Below are 27,511 nucleotides of genomic sequence, written 5' to 3' on the forward strand. Positions count from 1 at the left end.
TGAAACAAAATAAAAGAGTTTAATTCTGAAGTTTCAAATACGGGAAATATTTTTGTTTATCAAAGAAATCTATTAGTCAAATAAATTGCTAAATTTTCATCTGTTTTATGAACGCAAACTAGGTAAACTGTAATGTGAATTCATTTGTATCTTACCGTTATATTGATCCAGTTTTCAAATGATATGGCTCTTAGTTCTAAACCTTAATATTTCAACATTTATCGAGTCGAACTAAAGTATGACACGACTAAAGTGAAAACCGTTTATTTGTAGTATTGCTGTCGTACTTATAAACATCGTTTATAGGCTATGATTAGTTACACAATCTTTTGTCTTTTTCACTCATTAACAAATTGGTTGAAAGTGACAAAGACGGGAGTTTATTAAGTAGACAGTTATTATTTTAGCCTCCGAAACTTAGACTAGTGTCGATGCAATATTATCATTCACGCGCGAGTGTTCAGTAGACTGTTGCCTTTACAAAACTGGCTTGACATTTATGGTGAATACAGGTGGAATAATTGCGGCAGCCGTAGTGTTAATAAGATAAGAGCATACCAAGAACTTGCTTTACTCTATGTTTTCTTAGAAATACATATTTCTTTGTCGTTTTTTTCTCAGGGGCCATTAAGTTTTGCAAGTTGTCACAGTGAATAATAAGTCGTTGCTCAGAGGGACAATTATTTGTGTGTTTTTTTCATAACGAGTTTTTTTCCCAACATTATAAGTGGACAGTAACTCTGACTTATTAAAATATACTTTGATAAATTGTTGTAGATGATTGACTACAGTATACTGCATTATGATCGTTCTCATAATGTACGTATGTGTGGCTGGCGATAATTTAGAACTAATTGCCAATCTATGTCATAATGTGGCGAAGCTGTATCGCACCAATGAGCGCTAGGTATGTTCGTTTATTATATTCGTAAACAATAATATGACGCACAGAATAATATAACGTATCCATGAGAGTTTCTAAAACTTTCTCTCTGTATACATACATTTAAAGCTTAAAGTATTATAGATAAACTCTATTACAAAGAAACAGTAATATTACAAGCATCAAAACACCTTACACTTTATTTTATAGTCACTGCAGTATCGTAGTTTACTTATAAACCACTACATAACTAAAGAAGTTAATAATCGGAGCTACTTGAATGCTCTATATAAAGACACAGTTTACAATTGAAACGACTCCATAGAACAGGCAATAGAAATGTTTATATCGGAGAAATTCTTGAACACCATGATATAATCAATGAAAAACTGCCTGGCTCATATAGAAAAGTGTCACTACACGCTACAAAAGGTACCACACAATGCACCTGAATATATAAACTACCCACGCCAGGTTAACAGCCTCCTACGCTTACAAAACACTTAATACACCGATGGGATCAATCTATAAAATATACAAGGCTGTAAAAATGTTTACCTACAATCGTGTACAATGCGTTAACTGACCATAAAGTTTAGTGATATTAATGTTTAAAGATTATTCGCGTTTAAGTATGTAAGACTCGATAAGCCTCCTCCGCGCAGTTTGTTCCGTAATCTGATTATGTACCTCAAATACCTAATATGGAACAATATCTGCGGCTTCAGAAAGCTTTAGTACTTATTAAATAAGATTTATTCACTTATCTGGCAATACAATAATGAGCTGTGCGTAGAATACTTATGAAGCATTATGGTACAGTCGTTTTCAGTATAGGTTTTTAAAGACTGTCTGATAATAAATTGAAATTGTATTCTAACATTTTAAAATATCTTGACTCATAATTAAGAGTCCCCTGTACATGAAAAGCTTAATTAAAAACATCATTAATAAATTCATCCTTGGAGACGTCAGTACCATCGGTATAGTTTCCCGCGGTCGAGTTTCAAGTCGCGAATCTTAAAAGCAATGGAAAATTTAAAGAGTTTCAAAAGAAATTAAGGTTCACGAGTAGCGAGGCAGAGGAAGCGCTGCCGAAGCTGCATCACGTAACTTTGTTAAGCACGAGTTACCTCGTTAACTGGCGCAACAGAAATATTACAAACGTAAAACTCAAATTAATCTACAATGATTTTTTTCTAAAAGGATATTCGCTGTGCTAATGAGCTAGATTGTTAGCTCTCGCTCGACGCTCCTTTGTGGCAGGTGCCTGTGTTTAGCTTTCTGCAAACTTCATTAATGTGAATAACGTTGTTTGGTATTTTTATAACCCGCTGTTCATCGTTATTTTTCTATATACTACATAAATTCCAAGCTTATAAGAATAAATAGAAACGTCTGATACTCTTCGGAAAGACATAACAGAATAGAAATTACTTATTAGAATTCGAAATTGTAATAATATGAGCAGTAATATTTGATAGCGTATCGTCTATGAATGAATAACTTTTCCTTTGTTACCAAGACTAGATAAGCAGCTGATAAACTAAGTTTTTGTTCTGAGAGTGAATAGAAAAATGACGTTATTTATGGGCATGATATTTCAATTTTAGCCCACGTCTATCAGTCAGGTAACCCCGCAGTGCGATTTATACAGTTGTTATTGGGTAATAAAGACATAAAGGCTCGTAGTTGGTCCCCCAAACAAGGTGTGCTTATCTCACTATCGATTGGAGCAGCTGTAACGGGCGGGACATATTACCCTGATTCTATTAACCGCATGAATACGGGTGGTCTAAGAAAAAATATGAGCGTCCAGTCGGAGAATTTTTCGTAAAAACGACTTTATTATAAATTCATTCAACTGTCTCTATAAACAAGTTGGAGTGTCTCTATCTAGAGAAGTTGACGCTTGTAATAATAAACGACAAAATAACATAATTTATGCATGTAGAAGTTTGCTACGACGTTTTGCATGACAATGCGTCGCGGAACAAAGTCTTCTGGGAAATGTATCCGTACGTGTTTGAGCGACGAAATTGAAACGTTCACTTTTTGCTTCTAAAACTTTCTTCGTAAGTCTTTGAACTCGTAATTTGGCAGATTATAGGTATTATTGTAATTCATGTACTAAATGTGCATACAAAATAGTTATTTTCAATGATTTAATTATTAATGTTTAACGTTGGTCATTATTTTCGGTAGGTTGCCATCCGTTATTCTTTATCTAAACTATTAATGAGGTAAATTCCAACTGACGTAAAACGGTTAAACTTTTATTACCATTAACCGTAGGTATATTACTCATGTCATTATAAAAATATGTAATGTTTTACACTTCATGCTCAAATTTTCACTTCACCACGTAATATTATTTCTAAATTTCAAAACTCTAACTTGCTCATGAAAATAAGCACACATTTGGTCATTTCACACGGTCCAGATAAATTTCCTTCATTTCTCGCTACGAGTTCTCGCCGGACGAACGTTGTAGTGTCTTTTTGTTCACAGCCGATGAAATTACAACATTAATCAGCCGAAATGAACCTTTTAGCGAAATGTCAAAAGGTTTACGGAGATCGTTGTAACGAGGCGCGGTTAACTGAAACAAAAGAATGTTCCGTCTGTATGGGCTTCGATACGAAGGAAATGAAATAGCTGCGGCCACCGTCAAAGGTCAATTTGATATACTACTCGATACAACTCTTGTGTATCTTAAATTGACTTTGTTGTGGTACAATACACCGACTTAACAATTTATTAAAGTGGAAGAAAAGTATTTACGCATATGGCTTTTTAAGCGATGAAGTGAAAAATATTTCATTTAGGAAACTTTATACTTTGTGGGTAAGTACATCCGTAGAGATTGATGCATGATGCAGGCGGACGCACCGATAGCCGACAACCGGCTTTCTCTCAGATAAGCGGTAACTCCGCTCTTTGTCTGACCACATTAATTTAAGCCTGTGATATAAACCCGTTTGGAATTGTTAAATTGATTGTACTCACTGTGTTATCGTAAAACCTTTTTTATTGCCGTGCAGCGGTTTCATCGCTGTAAGTAACAAGAGTAAAGATGTAAAAGCATTTGTGGAACGCCTCAAGCGAATAAACAGAAAGATAGCTCAAAACGGAATCCAAATTTCCTGTTAGAATTGACCGAATGTGAACTCGATTCAAATTCCGCCGGGGCACGGGATTGTAGCGTTCAGGTGTAGCGTGGCGACGCCGGCGCCCGGCGAGACCGGTCAGGCGGCCAGCGGTCCGGTCCGGTCGTCCGGCGGACGGCCGTCCGAGCACACATTTCCGCTTGATTAGAGGACGTGCGAGTCGCCGAGGACACCTGCGCCATCTGTGCGCCGACTTTTCGGTGCGCTTTGTTTTGGAATTCTGAACGTTACCCCGACGAAGTTTTATCGCCGAGGACCGACGATGCGGGCACCGTTTGACTTTTGCCCGACAGAAACGAAATTTCACTGCGATGTATTTCGTTTTATTTCATCAGCGATTTCCCCTTGAAATTCGGACTACGTGAGCTTATTTTCGCAATGTTTTTGTGTCCATTTGTGTCTAGTCCAATCTTTTCTACTATTGAAAATAATTCGTGGAGAGAGTAATGTTTTTATAGTATAAATTATTTGACCTTTTCTATCATATTCACAGAAAATGGGAGAGAAAACGAATTACGAGGATATATAAAAGATATTGCTTGTTTATGAAGGTCTGTTTTTATAGGGCCCTAAGGGAGATACTTCTTTATCGATGCTTTATTATGTAACGGTTATCCGAAAAGATAATAAAGTTTGTAGGCTAAGTGCATTACAGATGTAAATGAATGCTTTCATTTACCATATTTTTCTTTTTGTTTCAGGATTTTTTTTACTTTTACCTCGAGCCCATGATCCCGAGTAACGCAGCGTTATAACATCAAGCCAAACCCGCTATTAGGTAAGCATTCATTTAAATTTTAAAATTAATTAAGCAAAAAAAGAAATCATAAAAACGAATGCCCAAACTGAAAGCCTCTTTGCCATTAGTGGAGTTTTCATTGGAAGAAAATAAGCTTATTTATACAGAACCGGCTGTGTCAACGGAAAAACTCGAAAAAGACAAAACAAGAAACAATCTGCGTAACGTTTACCCAACTCCTCCTTGTAAACGGCATCAATCCGCCATCAAATCACGCAGAAAGGGGTAATTTGTATCTTTTTTTCAATAAAGCAACACCTGTGCTCGGCCATTTGTGCTCCCTCTAAGCTTAAAGCTTTGTAAATGTTACGCCATTTGTAGCGGAATTGAAAAACTGTTTCGCTTCTCAGTCGCAACAGTTTGTCGTATAGTGTGTAACTGACTTTATTTGTCACCGTGAACTTATTGTAGAGCCGAGTGTACATGTGCGGTTGTCGTTTTAATAAAATAAGCGGGTTAATTGCTCGAGCGACGCATGGACTTTTTTGAACCGCTTAAAGAAAGTTTATGTACGGTTCTTGTTTTTTTTTTGGTGACAAATGTTTAGTTTAACTCGTGTAGTCTTGTGTTTTAAATCTTAATCCTTGCTGATGTTTTGAAAATGAGAGTATAGAATATTAAATAAACTGTCAGTGTAAAACTCTATGTGTGGTTATAAATGGTTTACATTCAAGTTTGAACTTGTGATTCATTGCTGCTATAAAGAGCTACAATATAGACAGACGCAGTGACTCTTTAAACAACTGCATTCATTCTCATTCACACTTAAAAAACAAAACAAAACTTATGACGTCAAAATTTTGAGGCATTCAAACTCAACAAAGCAGGCTAGTACAATATACCCAATTGGGACTAATAAATTACTATCATTTGACTATATAACGCATATTTTCCCTTTTATTCGGCTTCATATATACGTCACTCAAAATATATGACCGATCATTTTTCAAAGGCCCCTTTTAGACAGATTTAAAGCGTTGTATTGGGATGACGCGTATTTCCAATGTGTCAATCACACGAATGACCGCCCCTAAATGAACAGTGTCGATTGGCACCGTTAGAGATTTGTGTGGGATTATTTGATTGCCATTAGAGGAGTGCGCGGCTAATTATATTTTGTTTTCCGCAAAAATATCGAAATCACAAATACACATTATTATTTTCTTTACGTGTATCCTAGAGTCGCTCTTAGTCTGTTGGTAAGCGATCAGTGAAGTAAACAAGTGTTGCAGCCGGCATCCAAGCAATAAACAATTGAACGCGGAGTCATATTTTAAGCTGAGCCTCTATGCTTGCTTCGGAAGTCGTTCTATTTTAGGTTTCTAAAATAGAACTCCTCAAAAAAAGAATTATAATAAAAGAATACGTGCTAATAATTGCCTCGAATTACAGATCAATTCGAATCGAAAGAATTCTTACTAAACTGGCTGGTTGCAGGTAAAAATATAAAATATTGACGGTATTAGTTTAAAGACCATTTTAAATTCAATTGACACAAAATTAATCAAAAGTTCAGTGCTTCAACTTTACTGACCACTCAGTAAACAACGTGAGTACGTGTCGCCCACTACTTCACAAGTAAACTTTATGGAAATATCTAAATAGACATAAAGTGAGCTTTCGTACTAACAAGACTCTGTGGGGCAATAACCCTAACTACTGTAATTACTGCTAAGAAACTATAACTATTACATAAACCTTAATTGTAATTGATCAATAACTTCTAGTACTACCAATAATTGCTTTATTTATAACAAGCGTTTATAATTTACTTCGGTTTTCTGTAAGTATTACATTTTATCCAGCGTTCATTTTTGGAATAAGTCAGCCATAACATATCCGCGAGGTAATAAAAAGTTAAGTAAAAAATATACGCAAAAAATATCCATCTAGAATACTGTGAGAATCTAAAAACCCATTTTTAAGACAAATTTGTTTGAGCGTCGATAATTTAAAGTTTTTACAACCTAATTGAAATGATCCTACCGTAAAACAAAGAATTATGATCGCTTTTCGTAAATATAAATTAGGCGGTCCTAAACGACAAAAAAATTGTCTTTTTTGGATAAGATTACATGTATTGAAAATAATAGTTTATTAACGTTCGAATTAATTTGGAAATAAACATTTCTACGTAGTGATTTTGATGATTAATTTGTAAGAAGCGAGTTTAGAAATATGTAAATAGTAGACTTAAGTCTATAAACACAAAAACTTCATTAAATATTCTCCTTGGTTATTCTATCTTAGTAGCAGAGATAATTACGTTCTCAAAAAACTCTATCAGGAGAACGACATTCCTTGCGTTCCATTATATAGGTTATTATAAACACTAACGGCGCAAAATCACCGCGGAAGCTGTGCAAGCTCCGGTCCCCTGTTTCATTATCATACAAATTTTAGTTGGGCTCTATTACTTAGCAATTTACCTGATTAAGGGTGTAGCATACCTATGCGGTGGCGACAGACCGGCAAATAGGCCGATCGTGTACTCCTCAATGAATATTTATGCGCGCACGAATCTAATTCGGGATGAGGTATGTTCACAGAAATTGGACAAGTTTTATGTTCAGGCTGAGTCAACCCTGATAAAATTGAGGTTTCTAAGCACTACTGTAGTTAGAATCCAAAATTAGAGTCCAAAATTGTTACGAAATAAGTTACTAATGTTTATTTTATGTAAAATAAACTCAACGAAAAAATGTCATTCATTATATTTATTTGCTTCTCTGTTTATGAAAGTTAGGAACAACATTTTAATTAAGATAAAATGGGTCAAGGTAAAAGTGTATTTTCAACGCGTTTGCATAAAGGTTGTCGGTAAATTTTCAGTCTTTTCTCGGCACCGAAATGAAGATATTTTTAGTACTTTATACAATATGGTTGGTTTCGTTGCATAACGGACTTCTTTGGCATCATATTTTAAAACTTCAGCGTAATATTCTGTCATGGTCAATTAGGACATAAACTGATAAAAAAGTGAATGTGTTAAAATAAAGCTTTCGTCAAAGTAATTTGTATCAAAACATTTAATTACAGGATGTCTTCAATCCACATTCAAACTTTGGAAAGTAAATGTAAGTTAAAACAAATGTTCAGCTCAGGTTACAACGAACTTCTCCGAAGGTTATTGTATATCAAAGCGGCAAATTAACTATCTCAGATTTCGGGCGCAATTTACTAACTTGTGTTATAACAAAGGTTAATAACAGTTACCTATTTCGAATCAGAGCTTCATGATAAAATTTTATAGATCGAATCGGCTATCGTTTATCTTAATAGGTTCAACATTTATGTAGTATACACTCTCTGCCTGATTCGATAGGTGTAGCCTTTAGTATGTAGATTTCAGGGCTTGCTTCGTCGATCCACGTGATCTCTAGATAGGTTCATGCGGGCTCTAAATTGAGGCTTCGACGGCCGGTCGGACATTATGTTCTTGCATCGACATGCTTTTGTCAGAGCGATTCAAAGGTGGTTGTCCGTAAGTGGGTCAGCTGGGATTTGCGTTCGGTGTATTCAGTTATATGTGCTTTGCATCCATTGTGCAATCCTCTTTGTTGGACCTTTTGGCTGCCTCTGCGACAGCTATTTTGTGTATGTACTTTGTTAGGATATCCCCTTTAATTTCTGTGCACTTTGCACGCGGTTACACCCATTAGATGCAAACTTCATTGAATGCGAATTTTGTGTAATAGGGTTCAAATTCGTCAGTAAAACGCACTTGAATGTTTTGTGAGCATACAATACGATTGTTTCGAGGGTCCCCGATTGGTCAGCGTAGGTAACCATAAAAAAGCGGTCGTGAAAAATCAAAAGTGCCCGCGGTACACCCGTCGTAAAGTATTTTCGGGGCTTCAAAACCTTCATGTTTTAGAAATGGGCCGTCAAAACAAATGGCGGGTGAAAAATACAAGGGAATATAAACAAAGGCTTGTTTGGTCGTAGGTTGTCGGTGCGCGGGGGTGGCGAGCGCCTCATTTCGACAGGCGGATAAGTGCGGCCGTAATCTGTGCCGGAGCTCGTGTAAATGCAAATTGTCCCATAAAGCCATCGCTCTCGTCTCTCCCCGCGGCCCGCCCTCGCCCTTAATGAAGAGGAGCATCTCGGACGGAAGCCCACGTCCGTCATCTCTACAGCGGTTTACGTGGCCTGTGGAGTGTAGACACGATGAAATTAGATTCTACCCTAAATTGGTTTGCATACATGCTACTGTTCGGTTACGAGCTTGTGAATGACACGGGCGTGTCTTTAAGTCTGTTTTATAGCATACCTTAAGAGGAAAATGCTTTGGCACCATGATCGTAAAATAAGTTATTGTCAATTCGTAATATCGTTGCTTAATATAAATGAATACAGTCCTGTTGGTTTTTAATTCAACGAAAAATAATTTAATTTAAATAAGAAGCAAATAAATTCGCAATATGTACACAAACATAGTTGAAATGAATAAACTTTGATTAAGCTCATCAGCAGGCGAAACTGACGCATTTTACGGCTATGATAGCATAAAGTTTATGACCATTGTAGTTCTCTAGCAAAGAGGGCTATTTATTCCAACTTGCAAACACTTTTTTCCACTTTTGTGCCGTAGTTTTCTGGGCCAGGGTGATGCGCTATTGCAATTTACTGCCTTTCGCTTAACTGTACATATATACCTTTACATTAAGCCTTCCCATAAAAGTGCAATGAAAAGCTACTGGCAACTCGTAAAGTTTGAATACTCTGACGTATTGGTAGTGCTTGTGAAATAACGGGCACCGGAGTGAATATATACCTATGGTTATATGCGAAAATATTTATTACTGCCCTACTATAATCTGAAATAACCAATTACCTACCTACTGTAGAAATAAAACATTAGTAGTCTTCGATGTCTAATAACTTCTTACGACGATTACTTCTCATAAAGACATTGCCGATTTCCAAACTAGAGTTTATTAAATAATCTTAAACATAAATTTTCTGTTTAATGCGAACTCTTTAGTGCCAACAGCACAATAACCTATTTAAACACTTTAATGCGTTACTGTTTTCAATAACGACGGCTAAGTTTCAACTGTTTCTCTTTAGCGTTTCATTTTTATTGCTGCTAGTTAAGTCTAAGGCTTCCCTGACTGCCCAATTTATGTTATATCAAATTAACAGCAGTGCCGTAGTTACGAGGAATAGACCAGCTCTGTAATCAAGGAAGGTACTCGCCGGGTAGTCAGTTTGGTACTATTATTGCCCGTTATACTAACGATTACGTTTATTTTAATTACTCCGATTGGATCCGATAACTGACGAGGTAAATCGGTTATGATTCCTTCATATTATTGTTTTTGTTTGTGTGTGTTTCTGTTTTGTTTTTGTGATGGGTGGATCAATTTATGGAGACGGGTTTTGATCGTATTTTTTCGTTAAATGTATTGATGTCTTATTGGAAATAAAATGTTTAAGTAGTTTTCATACACATGATTTAATATCATAGAACATCGAAAACTAGTCTTGAAATTTTAAACCATGAACAAGTAGGTAATTTTCTTCCGATAATTTTCCTTTTCCCCCGTCAAACCAACCCCTTAACAAATTATATAAAATGTTACCCGAACAATTACGAAGTTAACTAATAGATGCACCTCACAATCAACTCGAACATCAAAGGTTAAATTAATTTGTAACTACCGATCGTTACGTACTGAATGCCTTCTATCAATGAACATGAACGTCGCCTTAAGTAGTACTGGCTGAAACAATACGTACTGCCGGGGCCCCGCGTTGAATTACAAATACGGAGACTTGACGTGAATTCGAATAGGGACGACTGAAGGCTCCGATATGCTCTACGTTATACGTATAACAGTTTAGCTGATACCTTATAAAGTAAATGTACCGTTGAATTTTCCGAGCACGTAATTGCTACGCTATCGTGTTTACACCTAAACAAGTGTAGTTGTCTGATAAGGGAATCTTGTTTTTGCCCATGTAAGTTTTGCTGATTTATGATATCGCCCAGATCTGTTAGGACGAGCTTATCGTTCTGAGGGTGGCGGTGCAACGCCTCGCGGCAAAGAACACCGCCCCAGGGCCCGACGGCATTCCTGGCCGAGCGTGAGTCCTGGCTCGAGAGGCCCTCGAGCCCCGACTACTGGGGCTCTTTAACGCGTGCATGGAGAGGGGCGAGTTCCCGGCACTTTGGAAGACCGGGAAGCTCGTCCTGTTGAAGAAGGAGGGGCGCCCCGCGGACTCGCCATCCGCGTACCGGCCCATCGTGTTGTTGGACGAGGTGGGCAAGCTTTTCGAGCGCATCCTCGCAGACCGCCTCGTCACGCACTTAACTCAAGTCGGGCCGGACCTAGCGGACCAACAATACGGGTTCCGCAAAGGTCGCTCCACGATAGACGCAATTGCACGCGTTAGGGCCCTGGCGGAGGACGCAGTAGTCCAGGGAGAGGTTGTCTTGGCGGTGTCACTCGACATCGCCAATGCCTTCAATACCCTCCCCTGGAGTAGCATACGAGTGGCACTCGAATATCACCGAGTGCCACCCTACCTCCGCCGCATCATCGGGGCCTGTTTGGAGGAGCGGTCGATCGTCTACCCGGGTCAAAGTGGTTGGTCGCGAAGAGTGGTTTCTTGTGGGGTTCCACAGGGGTCGGTTTTAGGCCCGCTCCTGTGGAACGTAGGATACGATTATGTCCTACGCGGTGCGCTCCCGCCGGGCGTCGGCATATTCTGCTATGCCGACGACACGCTAGTTACAGCCCGGGGGAAGACGCACCGCGACGCGGAGGTGCTGGCCACAGCTGGGGTCGCACAAGTCGTCGCTCGCATCCGGCGGCTGGGTCTGGAGGTGGCTCTCGAAAAGACGGAGGCCCTATTTTTCCACGGGCCCCGACGCCGCCCACCTCCAGGATCCAGCATAATAGTAGGCGGAGTCCGCATCGGCATTGCACCGTCGATGAAGTATCTCGGTCTTCTTCTCGACGGTCGATGGGACTTCACAGCCCATTTTAGACAGCTGGCCCCCAAACTCGTAGGTGCGGCGGGCGCACTCTCGCGTCTGCTGCCGAACCTCGGGGGGCCAAATAACAACTGTCGACAGCTGTACGCCGGGATCGTGCGGTCGATGGCCCTATATGGCTCTCCCATTTGGGCCAATGCCCTGTCGGCCAGGAACATCGCCGCGCTGCGGCGTCCACAGCGCGTGATGGCCGTCAGGGCCGTGAGAGGCTACCGCACGGTCTCATACGAAGCGGCGTGCCTACTAGCCCGAACGCCGCCCTGGGATCTGGACGCAAAGGCCCTCGCGTCACTATATAAATGGCGCGAGGAGGCTCGAGGCGGAGGCTTCATGCCGGCGCCTCAAGAAGTCGAGGCGCGCAGGGCGGAGCTCCGCCAAGACGTCCTGGCGGCGTGGAAGCGACGACTGGAGAACCCCAGCGCCGGCCTCGTCACTATCGAGGCCGTGCGGCCGGCGGTCACGGAGTGGCTGGAGAGAGGGCACGGCGCGCTCACATTTCGGCTGACGCAGGTCTTGACCGGACACGGATGTTTCGGCAAGTACCTGTGTCGTATAGGCCGTGAGCAGACGCCCAGGTGCCATCATTGTGGTGACTGCCCCGATACGGCGCTGCATACGCTGGCAGACTGCCAGGCGTGGTCGTCGCAGCGCCGTGAGTTAATCGGGGTGGTCGGGAGCGACCTCTCGCTCTCGGCTGTGGTTCTGTCCATGGTCGGGAGCGAGGCAGCGTGGTCGGCCGTCGCCTCATTTTGCGAAAATGTAATTTCCGCAAAAGAGGCTTCGGAACGGGAGCGGGAAATTAACGCTCCCCTCCCATCCCGCGCTAGACGCACCGGGCGTCGCAGGCGCCGGGACGATCTCCGGCCCCCGTGACGCGGACCTGTGGGCGGCGGAGGCGGAACGCTCCGTCGCCTGAACAGGGAACAGGTCCGAGAGGTGGGGGTGTGCTGTGTGTTCCTGGCATACCCCCTTGAAGTGGAGAGCTAGGGGGGGCAATATTCATGCCCGCCCCCGCTCGAAGGTGGGCCCGCATCCAAAGCGGGCCGTCACCGGCTAGGACGCGGAGTATCCAATCGGAGGTACCGCGTCCTGGCCACTTTATGGTGACAGTTGAAGGAACACCGTCAGGTTTTTAGTCGGTATGCCCAAATTTAAAAGCCGGAACGCCTAGCCGGCGGGAGAGCCCGACAGACCCCCGCTACCTCCCTGGAGCGGGACATGCAGTAATGCATTTTCCTGACGAAAAAAAAAAAAAAAAAAAAAAAAAAACGACGAGCTTATCGTTACAGGAAAGGAGTCGTTTCTAACCGCCTTACCTAGGTTTAGACCAATTTAGTGAACTTATATTTCTTTCAGATTATAATAGGGTTGTTGATACAATGCTTGCGGCTAAACATATTTCTCTGATAACCTTAATGTTATTTTCGATTGTAAAAATGCTACGCTATATTTTTTATATAAAATAACAATTTAAGATATTATTCAGTAATAGAAACAATTCTATTACTATGAGAACAATATATTTTTTAGTTTAAGACTGAAGTAAACGTTAACAATACGCGACCTAAATGTCTGGCCATAAATTAATTAGGCCAAACTAGTTGCTCGATTTTTTTTCTATACCAATAAGCTTTCACCGGTGTTTCTGCCTTTTTATACCCTCGTAAAATTCAATTCACCGATATATAGCAATTCTCTACGGGCATATATAACGCTAGTGCACATAATAATTAATAACGCCATAATTAAACGCAAATTAACAACCGACTATCGCTTTTCAACAACATTTTTGTTTTCACTTCACGCCGAATCTAACTAAAATGAACGTTTTTTAACAATTATAAAGAATTTGTAATAGTTTTTACTGCTCGTAATATATAGGATCAAATCACACAGTTCGTGACGAATTGAATAATTGTTGTATTGGTTCACTAAGAAAATAATTATGGAAGTTTTGAAGACGTTACATTTACGGGCAGTGGAGCGAGACTGTGAGAACTTTTCGAATTTTGTTAATCTACATTTGATACTGAACGGAACACGTTCGTGGTTTTTTTACCGCAACATCGGGTTACTTTACTGTCTTTGAATATTTTATTTGGGTGTCAATGTTCTACGTGAAACTTTGACGGTTTTGATTCGATGTTCTACAGTTTGTAGTACGGTGTAAAGTTTCAGTTGGATTGATGGCTTTATAAATAACGAACAAGTAGTTATTCTTCGCTGTTAGACTTATGACGTGAGTTTTTGTAATAAAGCCTTCTTATACAACGGCGTGTGTGCCAGATTGTTGATGTTTACTTTTGCTTGTTTTATGATGAATGTGACCGAGTTGTGGTTAGTCTAGGTTTGTCTATTAAGAAAGTTAGCGAGACTAACTGTTTGCACTCTTCCTGACTAAACTTAATTAAACGTGCTATTACTTCGGTTTTAAAAATGAGGTCAATAAGTTTGATACTGAAGTACTTTTTAAATTAATTAACTTACAGTTTATTTTCTTTCTATTCAATTAAAAGTTTCACAAGTTTCAGAACAGTAATATTTAAAACTAAAGTATATTCATTTGGGTTCGTTTTTTATCGTCATCTTCATAGTTGGATGTTTTTTGTCTTTTTACGTCCACTATTTCGGTTGGGATCTTCACACGGACCGAATAACCGCGGTTTCACGGTCCATAAGCCCACGTCAGTCTACATTTTTGAGTACGCGAGTTGGTCACAGCGATATTCGATACACCACTGTATTGTGTAACGCAAAGCGAAGATACCCGGATAACGGCCTACACCGCCACTGAGGTAGGCAATAGCGTTCGTGAGAGACCGTTTAGAACCGCCTATATGCATGTAGTTTTGACGTTTAATATCGTATCATGGGAACAAAGTTTCGATTTCACACGCGGACGACCGCCTCGCATCGTTTTAAAAACTTTTACAGCATACAGTCACGTAACCTTGTTAGTATGACAACAAACTCCCATCCAAATATAAACATAAATGTTTGTTTATTACTATTATAGTCGGAGGTCAAAATATGTTTTCATTTCCAATATATTCCTGATACTTTAATCTGATCATTAGTGTCCTTTTCGTATACTTTATTTTCTTTTATGTTCTTATACATACGAGTACGATATTGTGAACCATAATAATAAGTTTTTTCGATGTCAACAGGTATCGTTCCCAGAAACTCTTATAAATTTCCTACATTGAGTTACCTCGGTGACTTTATTTGTATATTGTGATTCGAATAAAAAGGTATTTTCTATAATCTTTGAATGGCTTCTCCGATTTCTATGAAATCATCAGATGATTCAACGCAGTTAACTCTGCATTTTTATGAGTCGTTATAATTCCTACAGAGCTATAATCTTAATTACAATCATTACAAGTTTATGCCTTCGACTTTTGAACTTGTGTAATAAGCCGTATATTTTAGACGGGTACTGGCTGTTTGCCCGGGGCTGCGCTCCAGAGGAATTCTAAAACCCTTTTGCAACAAAACCTCTTTAAAAAAATGTAAATTAGATGCAGGTTGTCACCTGTCTGCCAATGTTTTTTTTTTACTGTGTTTTGGGAATTCGAAATCGTGTTATTCTTTTTATGAGTATAGCTTTAATATTATTCATTTAGGTTGACGTGTATTTTAGTAGCGTGTAGGTATTTGTAACATTTCGCCGTCCATCACTGACTAAATGGAAAGGAAGCAGCTGTCACCCGACTGGTTGTAAAACGGCCTATAGTTGAGTTACGATAGGGCTGCCTTCCTCTAATCGTGAATTATCGACACTAAAAATACGCACTCCTGAAGATGTATTGGAACTTTTTTGTTTTGAAACTTTTGTAATAAAGTAGTAGCGATGCTGAATGTTATTTATTTTAGATATTCGAGGATTCCATTATTAGGATCGTAATTGTTTTTCTGCTCTTCCCTTATTATATTTTACTCAAAATATCAATTGATTACAACATGAGGATTGTTCAACATATTCAAAACTATAAAAAGGTGTCAGCCCTGACAACGGTAGATGCGTTTGCGCAACCGTGTTTTTTTTATAATCACCACTTGTACAGGACGCGTGCCCAGCTCAGGAATTTAGACGTGTCGTTAGAATTTTTCACAGAAAACATTGTGAGTTTTTTATTACATTTCTGAAGCTCGCCTGCTTTCTATGTATTAGACAATTTTTATGTAAAACTTACATGTTTTCTGGCGTATTCTCATAGTTAAATTGAATGAGATCCCACTTTCCTTGGTATTTGCGTATTTACAAATATTGAAAAATAGATAAATATGAGTTGAAATAGAAATATGTATCAACTGCACAAAACAATCACCGCTTGTGCAGTAAATTTTAACGATGCGTCGCAGTTATCAAAAGTACTATTCAGGAAACATTATACGTGCTCTTAATTCCTATAAAGGAACAATTCTCTCACACAGTAACTTTATTATGCGCATTCATTTCCTTGTAGACGATACACCGGACACGATAACTAGTTGTCAATCTTTATCAATGAATCATTCGCGGTTCAATGACCTCGCAAACCACCACTTATGCAAAAATTGAAGAAGATTGATTGGACGAGACATCTTATTAAGCCAATAGCCCTGTATAATGACAGTTGTATTTTCACTGCAGTTATTCATTCGAGAAATTACACACTTTCATGTCATTACTTGGAAAACTTTCTTATGCATATAGACATTCCTTTAAAATTATAGTCTGTTATGTTTAGTTTTAAACGCATCGGTTGTTAGTCAGGCAATAACAATAAGACATTGTTCTTTATTGCATGCAAACTGGTAACGCAGCGGGGACTTTATGAATACGATATAAAATGTTAAGTACCTCGAGTACTTGTAAATGTGTGACTTGAATAAACTGTTTGTTGGTCTTGTTGGCGAAATTTGCACCTCATTGGAGATCGCAAACAAATAACTTTTCAGCTACATATCCTACTACTATTTGTTTTCTCATACGTAAAATAATATGCCAATGACGATACAACTTGTTCTTAAACTATACTTATAGTTATGTCTAGTCAATTTATTTGTATCGCTCTGCAGATCTTACTCTTTCCGAGCACGACATTTCGACTCTGTGCCTATTTTCGTCTTCAGACGTGCACAATCAAGTGGGTTGATAGAAAACAGTTTCGGTCTTGTTGCAGTCGCAATCAAGGCGTCCAATCGGAAAATTGAATTAATCGACTCATCTGCCCTTTGAGTGTCGCCAACCGTTTGCTGGTGCATCGATTAATAAATACCAGGCCTCGTCTAGCTCGCCTGCTGAATAGGTCGATTTCACACTTCTTCTGCACATTATAGCTCAACATATACAACACCTAACTCAGCGTAATACTATTTATAATCTAAAAGAAAGTTACATGAATGAAAAATGTTTTCTTTCTTCACAGACTTGAATGCTAATAGAAAACTTTATGGCAGTTTTATTGCTTGTGCAAAATTTTTATTCGGCACTTGTTTGATATTAGAATACACAGTCATTTTTGTTTCATTGCAAATATTACTCTCACACTCAATATTTAAGTATTGTGTAGATCGAAAACGCGATTACATTGAAGCGTTAATTGCTAGAGAGGGTTTTATTACAAGACTCAATTTTGACTGACGTGTAGTGTGAAGCGAAATTTATGTGCGCTACTCGTTTAATCCAAGAATGCCGTGCGAGACATGCTCACTAAATCACCTACTCGTCTTTATGTTGTCTCCAGTCAAGTGTCGCTCGCTCGTTCCAAACTTTATGCAGGGTGTAATAAACTGCACCGGCACCACGACACGTCGACTATGAAATTGAGCCAATATTTGTACTACTACGATTTTCCGGTCGACGACGTTATAGCGAAACTATTCAAAATTTATCGTTCAGAACCAAATGCGGAAAGGCTCCAGTTAAATCCGTAAAAATCTTACCGGTGCGTCGGCTGCGCTTTTGCTCAAACCAACGGTTAGTTGGAAGTGAAATCCTCCCATTCATTCGTTCATTCATTCATAAAACGCATTACCGTCGCCGCGCGCCCTAACCCCGTCGTCTCGGTTGCAAACGCGGAATACGTTAGAGGGGATCCCCGGTACAGTGCAGTACGGGATGGAAACGTGAACGTAGGATTTTGTTGCAAGTTACGTTTGCGGAGTACCGGGTAAGCTTAGCTGCTGGGTGTGCACCGGGCTTTGTGCCCGCTCGGGCGAGGCCGCCGCGTTTGTATTCGCCTTTAATAAAACCGAAGGAAAGGAATGAATATGTCAGTTTGTTCTGTTAGATCGAAAAATATACCTATGTGTTGAGCGGATTCGTTTTTTCAGATTTTAATCAATCCCTTTCTGTTTCGTATTTTTTTCTTTACCTGGAACGTATTTTTGCTTAACATTGATTTTAAATATGCCAGTAAATAATATTGGCACGTTAGATGGGAAGCTTGATATAAAATGAAAATGTCTTATGGATGTTAATATGTGTTAACGGTTACTGTTTCAGGGTTGTTAGTTCCTAGAATTACGTATTACCGAAATATTAATATTCCTACGTAACGCAATACCCTTGTCTGGAACCATTTACTGAATTTGTACTTTCTAGGCTTTCTCACTGATTTCAATTGGAAATGATATTAAGACTAACTTTGACATACTATTAATATATTATTTACTGTAATTTCTTTAAGCGAAAGTCTTTCTGAGTACTTGATTCTTACTCATATATAGTGTTAAAAATAGTATATTCATTGAAACATTTAACAAACTCTTTGTACTTGTATGTACCTGGTTTATCTAAATTAAACATCAAGACATTATCTACGTGTAGACGTAAATGCAACGTATTATTATTCACAGTTGTATGTTTAGATAGCGGTCAAAAACTACTATAACATTATTCCGTAAAGAATGAAGCAATTACATATTTAATTAAACTCACACAGTCGTTTATATTTCTCACAATACCCACGGTAACGGCATCGCGCGCATCGTTTTCAACCTGCAACAAACATACAGGTTCATTGTATCAGAAATCCAATTTTTATTTACAATCGCAATATTATCATTCCGCTTCCATTCGTATAAACGAAGAACAACGGTTTTATCAGCGATAACTGTTCCACTTCCATTCTCCTTATTGGCAATCTGGCCGTACGGGCGCGGATTTTTGTGTCGGGCATGCTCCCGCCGCCCCGATGAAGACAATATATGAGCCTGTCTAATTTATTTCATGGGCATTCCTGATTTACGGAGAACACAGATTTTTCTATTCCAAGGGAGAGTAGATTTATTCGCCGACTCATTTCCCTAAAACCCACTTCACTTAATAACCCTAAAAGAGGCGCCAGATATCTCACACGGAATCCGTGGGATTTTCGCTTGTGCTCGGTCGCGCGATCGCGTTCCGATGGGCCCACAGTGTCGATATCGTCTATCCACCGTCTCAACGAGCTATTTCATTATTCAGCCTCACCGACTCCGCTAAAGATGGCAGCGATAGGATTGACTAATTTCGCAGTATGCTTTAGATGAGCGCCGCATCGCGTCTTCATTTAGGCCGAGACCATTTTGCGGGCTTAGCGAGAGATCCGCTCGATATCTCCCACGTAAGCACGTCATTTGCAACTCCTTTATAAACCGGCAACGCTCCTTAACCTCCTCCGTCTAAATTTGAGTTATAATACAAACCATAACTTTTAATTTTATTATAGACTACATTTTCTCAAAGGAAAAGTTTTAATAACAGTCAAACAATTCATGGATGTTGTTTTTTATTCCACTCCGCGGAAGTCGAAGTCGGAGTTTCTAAACGTGTAGCGCGATCCGGAGACTTGCGGCGTGCGCTGTGGAAATCCTGTACCTACAAATGCAAACTTCTATTCTTGAAAGCTCTCGGGAATAAAGCCAGGCTTTATCGTTACACAATGTATGAAAAGCAGCAAAAACATGTGGAGTTCTCTGAAATTAAAAGTTTTAAACAAACAACGGCACAATTTAGTAAAATTCACGATACGTGTATTCACTTTGTCGAGTACAAATCGGGGCACTTTTTTTAAATAGAGTTAAAAGTAAACAAGCACGCTTTTAATTTGCGCCGCCGTTGCTTGGCCTAAATTCATTGACTATTCATCCGTGGGCCGCATCCAATCGCGTCGGGGCACGCCTAATCCTCGCTCCGCGATGAAAGTCAAAGCGAAAGCAAGTTGGTGCTCACTAAAAGCCCTTTGGCGAGGCGTCGAGGCGGCGGCGGAGGCGCGTGCGGCGGCCGTTGCCGCTCGCCATTACCGCCCCAAGTGGCAAGTTTTGTGCTCGGCTCATGGGCGATTCATCGGCACCTCTCGTTAGGGCGCACGCCTGAATACCGCCTTAGCACTCCTCATTATTGCGTTTATAAAGGCGCCCATACAGGAGCCTGATTCACTAAGACTCGCTCTGTTGGTGAAAGAGAAAATGGAATTGTGTAGACGTTTTGTTCGCTAAAGTTCCTTTTTTTATTCTTTAGAGTAAGCCGTCGTCGCGAGGGCGTATCTGAAGGAAGATATTTTGTGGCAACATTCTGCATTGTGAACGTAACGACGTGACGTTTCTCTCGTTCTTTAGTTAACGTTAAACATTAAAGTAATAGGAGGACATAAAATAGAGTCTTCGTTTTCCACATAGGTAGGTAGTTTTATTTTGTGCTTTAATGAAGTAGCTTACTTTTTATTCGCCCGGCCCGAGTTACGTCGAGGCTAGTTTTTATAGGACAGGAAATCCTAGTTAGGAGTTAGAAACTTGAGCGTTATAAAATGTGGTAGCGATGCTGGCATGCTTGTGAAAAAAATGCTTCCCGAGTGTTAAGGAGAGTTGTGGGGAACTGAGTGTTATGGGTCATAAATTAATAAATCTGGTAATAATCGCGGGGAAGTGGCGCGGCTCTAACGGGGCTTTGATTGCAAAATCAATATCGTCGGGCGTGCAACTATCGCAGGTGTGCTGCTCGCTCATATTAAAATTTGTTAGCCACCGGCGATTAGGACGCGAACATGCCGCTAATCAACGTTTATCTACGCTAACTCGATGGCCCTTTGATTAAATTGATTTGCTGCTTCGATTAGCGACGATCGATTCAATAGTCGAGCCTTAAAATAGTCCCTATTTGGTGTGAAATATTCCTTCTGGTACCAACTGACATATTATACTCGTAATATTAATGGGATTTTAAAGCATTTTGGTTATTATAGTTTTTGGAGTGACCTATTGTAGGTACATCATTGTCATATACGAGATAATAATATAGGAGAAATATCTCCTATACGCAATATAATATAGGTGTAAATGTAGTTAATCAGTATTAAGGAGTTTAGTATATTTTGTATGCACTCCAGCTAGTCTAGCGAATGCTTACAGGTGCATAGATTGTTAAAGCAAGAACTCAACAGAGAAGTGCACTAAAGCGTCCTAACTTAGACACTTTCGTGTCAAGGACGTCTGAATTCCGGGATCAAATTAAAAGTTTCCTTCAACACCTTAACGCTGCAGTTGCAAGATTTTCATTCTTCTTCTTATCGTATGGTTAGTGGTCAACCTAGTGTCATAGTTGTTCAAGCCGCCCGAAGGCCCTTGACATGGCTTATTGACTGCTTCGGAGGGCACGTAAAAAGTCGGTCCCGTTTGTTATCAATTAAGATAAGATTTTCATTTAAATAACAGTTAATGAGAATATATTTGGACGTTTCGTATCTCAAAACTTTTTAATTTAAAACTCTTTTAATTAGTAGTTCGTCTGTAATGAATGCATTTAAATATTAACATAAATATGTTCGAATTTGTTTTTATGTTAAAAGCTTTTTTATTTCTTTGACATTAAGCAGTCAATTAGTTTGCAGTCTGTTAGATTAATTTGCGTTTTTATTGCTTTTATTTTTGTTCCAGTATCTCGGATTAAAGCGAGGCACATAGAAGTGCTTCGTTATCTATGCTATACATTTGTACTAATAGAAGTTAGTGTGAGTTTCAAGAACGAATTGAACGTACGCTAGTAGCTCCCAGATCTCGCCCGCTGCGAGTAACTACCGGCTGCATTCTCCTCAGCACCGGCCAAGTTTTCTCATTATGGCCGTTAGTGCCTCCCGCCACTCACACTATTACTTACGACCGTCAAACACGCTGCCACGTATACGCACTCCCAACGAACCCCGAATGCAACAATACTAAGGGAGACACCCATACGCTCAAGTTCAAGTATTCTATTTCAATACGTCGAGCTACAAAGTTTTCGGCTTAAGTCCGCGAGACTATTTTAAAAACGGCAGAGCACGACTTAAGCAACTCATAAAAGTGGAGAGGGCTAAGATATTTTCTCGGGGTGGGCGAGAGGAGCGGTTAGCCGACTTTTACACTGGTTTTATTGTCTCGGCGCCCCTCGTAAAGCGTCCTTTGTGTTAGTAACGTCTCAAGTTGTATTAACACCGTGATAACTTTAGTGGGGACCGTTTGCTTCGACGAGTCCGATTGGCTCGTCGGCGCAATTAGGCCGAGGTAAGCGGATAGTTTTGATAATAATTTAAATGGTGCCGATGGCGTTCAGTGCTATTAATACGGGGGAGATTTCAAACCCCTTGATATTGAATTTCGTAAGCGAACGGAAACTGTATAATAAATTACGGGCATCCCTTAGCGGCGCGGCCTAAACGGTGTTTAGATGTTATGGTGTAATTAGGAAGGTCGCCAGTTCTCCGGGTCGAGTGCCGCCTGCCCGCGCTCATAACCGCTTTACAAAAGCGAATGTGGGGTGAATATTCTCTAAATGTGAAACTAATACTGAGCACGCGTTTCAGAACTGGGACAGGAAACGGCAGAATAAAATGAATATTAACTTAAATCGTACTACGGGTTCATTAATGCGTGGCAACACACGAATAGTCAAACTACCGATAATAAACCCCGATACGTAACGTAAATTAACAATCCCGGCTTTGTCGTTAAGGAAAATATCAATTCTTTCAACTTTTTCGAGTTTCTAATTCTGTTTTATAAAAGAAAATAACTGAATAAACTTCGCTTAAAATTCTTATTTGAAGTCAGTCACAAACGCAAGAAAGTCTGTTACAATTATTAAAATCCCGCATCTAAATGCTATAACACTCAAACTTTTCAATAAGGAAATATTTAATTTCCATTTCAAGAGCTTCGACGGAGCGAAAACAAAACAAAAACTTGAGAACATACTCGATTTATAAAAGGAAAACGAGAATTGAGTCCCTGTTCATATTGTTTTTGGTGGGGGGCGCTGAATTTTGCGACAAGAATTTTCCAACGAATTTAGCGGTTTTAATCGATGACGTCGATAATGGAAAAGTTCAATAGGCAACAACAAAGGCCGATATAAGTTAACGAAGCTCACGAAAGCGAAATTCACGATGGGAGCGCACTCTGGCGGACAGGAAATTAAAAGACAAAAGAGTGGCGGCCAGGGCAGTTTAGGCTCGGAAATGGAGGGCGTGCCCTACCCTCTGCGTTTTTTCATCGGCGCCAAACCGCGACCACCTTCGCGTGAATATTAAAAAGCAGTGCCCGTCGTATATTCAGTTGCCTTTATCCGATTATGCCCCTTTCTACTCTAGGGTCATAAATGAACAAGTAGGAATCGTGTCACTTTAACGAGCTTACCAATTTAGGTTAAATTTTGCAACATTCATCTATAGAATCTTTAAAAAAGTATTAAACATAAGAAAATAAAGGAATCCTCAAAATATGATCAAGAAAATCTGTTCAATTGTGGTGACGAAGACGTACTCTAATATTATAAGCTTTAATCATTCGACAAGCTCGAATACTCTGAATATCAAAACCATTAAGCATGCAATCTTTTAGGTTCACGTGACGTCGAATACATTTGGAACGTAACAGAATTAATCCTTCCTAATACGGCGATCCCTAATGTATCAAGTATACGTATGGTTTCTGTAATTCAGGCGGGCTGGCGTAATCCATTCGCATCGGGCGATATCGAGTTTCTGGGGGCGACTAGATGCCGTTTTCTCGCATCTTTATAAGGACTCGATAGTGCTACATATCGGGTAGAACAATGTGGTTTCGTATGCAAGATTCCATTGAGATGTTCTTGCGAACTGTTCATCCTTTCCTTTGTCTCGTTCTAAGAATATATTTGTGTGCTTAGTTAAGCTTTAGGAATAATGTTACAGTATCGACGACCTACAATGTTGGAAGTATATTTGATTGAAGCTACCAATAAGAAGGTGATATTTGATACTAATGAAAGGATAACTTTTCCATGTTGTGTTAATTAACGATATAGATGTTAATCGTAATACAGCCGATGATGACAAAGCGAAAGTTCAACATCACAACTTTGTTTCCTAATTCAATTTGCATTTCGAATCAAAAACTTTCCGTGACACTGTTTTGCATTATTAATACTTGAGCATGGCGTGATCTCTCGGGAGGCGCACTAGAAACCATAAATTGAATTCCAACCTTCGCAATTAGTTATTCCCGCGCGTGAAAACTTTCTAGATCGTTCGCCTTCGTTAACAGATGTTACGGTGCTATTCATTATACATTCCGTCGAATTGTAAAGCCGAACATTTAATTTAAAGTACCTACCGAACGCTCCTTTGTTAAATCGCCGAGCATTTTGGGCGGTATTGTTGAGGAAGCGCTCGAGCGACGGAGGATTAGCGGCACGAGTGCTGCCCGCTAGTTTCCCGTTTACGGAGAACATTCGTCTTGCGGGAAATGCGGGACGATAAATAAAGGTGCGCAATATGGTATTGCGAGCGAGCGAGGCGGTCCCGGGTGTGCGCCACTGGCCACGCGGCGTGAAACGCATTAACCCTCGCCACGTGCCCGCACGTCCCGCCCGCGGCACAAATGACAAGTCGTTCTCATAATGCTATATTGAATAACAAATCACGGACGTAAACAGCGTTTGTGCAATATGCTCGAATGGAGCATCCTCCGGTCTATGCGACGCCGTAACGCTGGATAATAAAAAAGTTTTTGTGGCAAGGCTACCATTTCGCCGGCGCGGCACGTCTCTTATCGGCCTAATTTGGATCAAACAATTCCACTCCCCCCATACAAATTGCGGAGAGTCACATTTGTTATCTGCAGTTTTTGGCAGAAATTATATTAAGATTTTAGCGAGCGATAATGTTGTATATTTTTATTCTCGTCGTGGTCTAGGGCGTCGCCCCCTGAGGGAGCCACCGGATTTTATGATAACAATAAATTACAAGTAAAATAAACTAGATTCCATCTATGGCAAAGGGGATTTCTTTTTGCAGATAAGAAACTTGTATTTTTCTGAGAGATTAGACTTTCTTAGATGTCCTTGGGGACATTAAAGTAATTGTGACGAACTCATACTTTAGACGAAATATATACTTATTCAATTAATTGCATACTGTACCTAATGAAGTGTTTGTTATTGTTTCAGGTCAACTGTAGCGTATACATGAGATGTTATGGGCTCCTGCGTAGCGAAGTGGCGCTGGTGGGTGGTGGTGGTGGCGTGGGCGTGGGGCGCGGCGGCGCGCACGCTCTGCCCCGCGCGCTGCGCGTGCGACGACGCCCTGCGCGCCGCCTCGTGCGCCAACGCCAGTCTCGGCATCGTGCCCATACAGCTCAACCCAGAGGCCACACACATCAACCTCACGCACAATGCCATCGACAACCTCCTCTACACCTTCGGCTTCTACACGCAGCTCACTGTCCTCGACATTTCCTACAACAAAATTGTAGACTTAGGTAGTAAAAATTTCGAAAATAACATTGAGATGACGCATCTCAATTTGAGCAACAATTTTCTCAAACGCTTAGATAAGGAAACATTTATAGGACTGAAGAGTCTCGTCGATTTAAATTTATCAGACAATGGAATATCGAGTATACACGTGCAGACATTCAAAGATTTATCTGCGTTGGAGAGGCTCGATTTATCAAACAATAAACTAGTGAAGTTTGAACCGGAGACTTTCAAGCCCTTGACGTCGTTGAAGATGTTATCGCTCAAGAATAATTCTATATTAGACATACCGTCTCCTAATCTCGCTTTTGTCATACATCTGGAGTTCTTGGATCTCTCAGAAAACTTGATTGAGCAAGTAAATAAACATGGTATACCATATTTACAGGAATTGAAGCATTTAGATTTAAATAATAATTTAATTGAAAGCGTGGATCAATTAGGATTCCACAACCTGCCTTCACTTCGTCACTTGGATTTAAGCGACAACAATATGACTTCGATCCCGACGTCGGCTCTCTCTAAACTATCAAACTTGTCCCATTTGTACCTGAGTGGAAACTTTTTTCAAAACGTTACGGCGCTCTCCTTCCAAAGCTTGTTCCATTTAAAACATTTACACTTGAGCAGACTCTACGAACTCGAGAGAATTGACTCAAGAGCTTTTGCGGACAATATCAATTTACAAAAAATATGGATGAACGAGAACGTCAAAGTGGGCGAAGTTCCTCCTAGATTGTTTCACGGTAATCCGAAGTTAACTCACATATACATGCGGAACAATGCACTAGTGGCTCTTGAAGCGTCTCATTTCCCTATAGATAGGTTGCAAGAACTGGAGATTTCAGGTAATCCCTTCGTATGCAACTGTTCCATATTGTGGTTATGGAAGCTTGGCAGGGAGAGTGAAATTAGTAACAAGAAGTCTGGGAACGCTAGTTCCATTTTAAAAATAGACTATGAGGACGTGAAGTGTGCTGCCCCGGCACATTTGAATGGCGTCCTCTTTGTACAGATTCCGGAGTCGGAATTCGGGTGCTCGAGCGGGTGGGTGATAGTAGCGGTTGTGGTGCTGACTGTGAGTATCGTTATAAGCGTGGTGGGTGGTGTTTTGTACTTCATGGGACCCCTGAAGAAGTGTAAAGGGGATAAATCAAAGCAAGTGATGACAAGTGTCATGTTGAACGGTGACGTGTCAAAGTTAGGGAACGGGTTAGGATACTCGACGAGGGGTAGGGAGCAAGAGAACAAGAGAGATGTAGATCGGTATCTAATGATCGGTTCTTCCGTGAGTAATAACTTCCATTCACTGAATCCTCCTTGGCACAGTGTGGACAAGAACCCTTATTACCAGGAGGACAGTGAAGAGCACATCTACCAGCAGTTCGCCTACGAGACGATCCCTCACCACAGAACGCCAGAGAAACCACACATAGTGTACGTCTAACATAAGTTGTGCGCAAAGGACAATATCGCGGGTATATTTTCTTTGCTAAGTTATACGAACGAAGTTGTGTATTGTCGTCAAAACGACGAAGGACATTGAATTCGCAATAATGTATATAGTGATATGAATAAAATGTAATATGTGATAGCTTTGTATATAGACGTGTAAATATATTATTCAGTGCAGATAAAGACATTACTTTATAGGTATTCTCGATTTTGTACTTACTTATTTAGTCATGTTTATACCTAATATTGATTGTCACTTCACCTGTATCGTAGACGTTGACATTCAGTTGTTTTGTTTACTAGTTCCTCGATCATATGGGTACTCGAATATTGTTAAGTGCTTGTAAAATTCTCTAAGATGTTCAATAATAAATGAATATTATATTCATAATGTGTAATAATATAGTATACATTATATATTTTTCAGAATTGAAACACCAATACTTGATGAAAA

General features: G+C 40.0%; 1 protein-coding gene across 1 annotated transcript in view; it reads left to right on the forward strand.

The window, feature by feature from the left end:
• The window catches only part of LOC142973081 (uncharacterized), a 70,557-nt gene extending 43,052 nt beyond the window's left edge, over positions 1-27,505 (forward strand). Inside the window, exons 2-3 of the mRNA XM_076114639.1 lie at positions 4,755-4,831; positions 25,294-27,505. Of these exons, the coding sequence (XP_075970754.1) occupies positions 25,322-27,049 (1,728 nt within the window). The 5' untranslated portion in view covers positions 4,755-4,831; positions 25,294-25,321 and the 3' untranslated portion in view covers positions 27,050-27,505. The remainder of the gene's footprint in view (positions 1-4,754; positions 4,832-25,293) is intronic.
• The last annotated feature ends 6 nt before the right edge of the window (positions 27,506-27,511 follow it).

This window comes from Anticarsia gemmatalis, chromosome 1 (assembly GCF_050436995.1).
Source record: "Anticarsia gemmatalis isolate Benzon Research Colony breed Stoneville strain chromosome 1, ilAntGemm2 primary, whole genome shotgun sequence".
NCBI lineage: Eukaryota > Metazoa > Arthropoda > Insecta > Lepidoptera > Erebidae > Anticarsia > Anticarsia gemmatalis.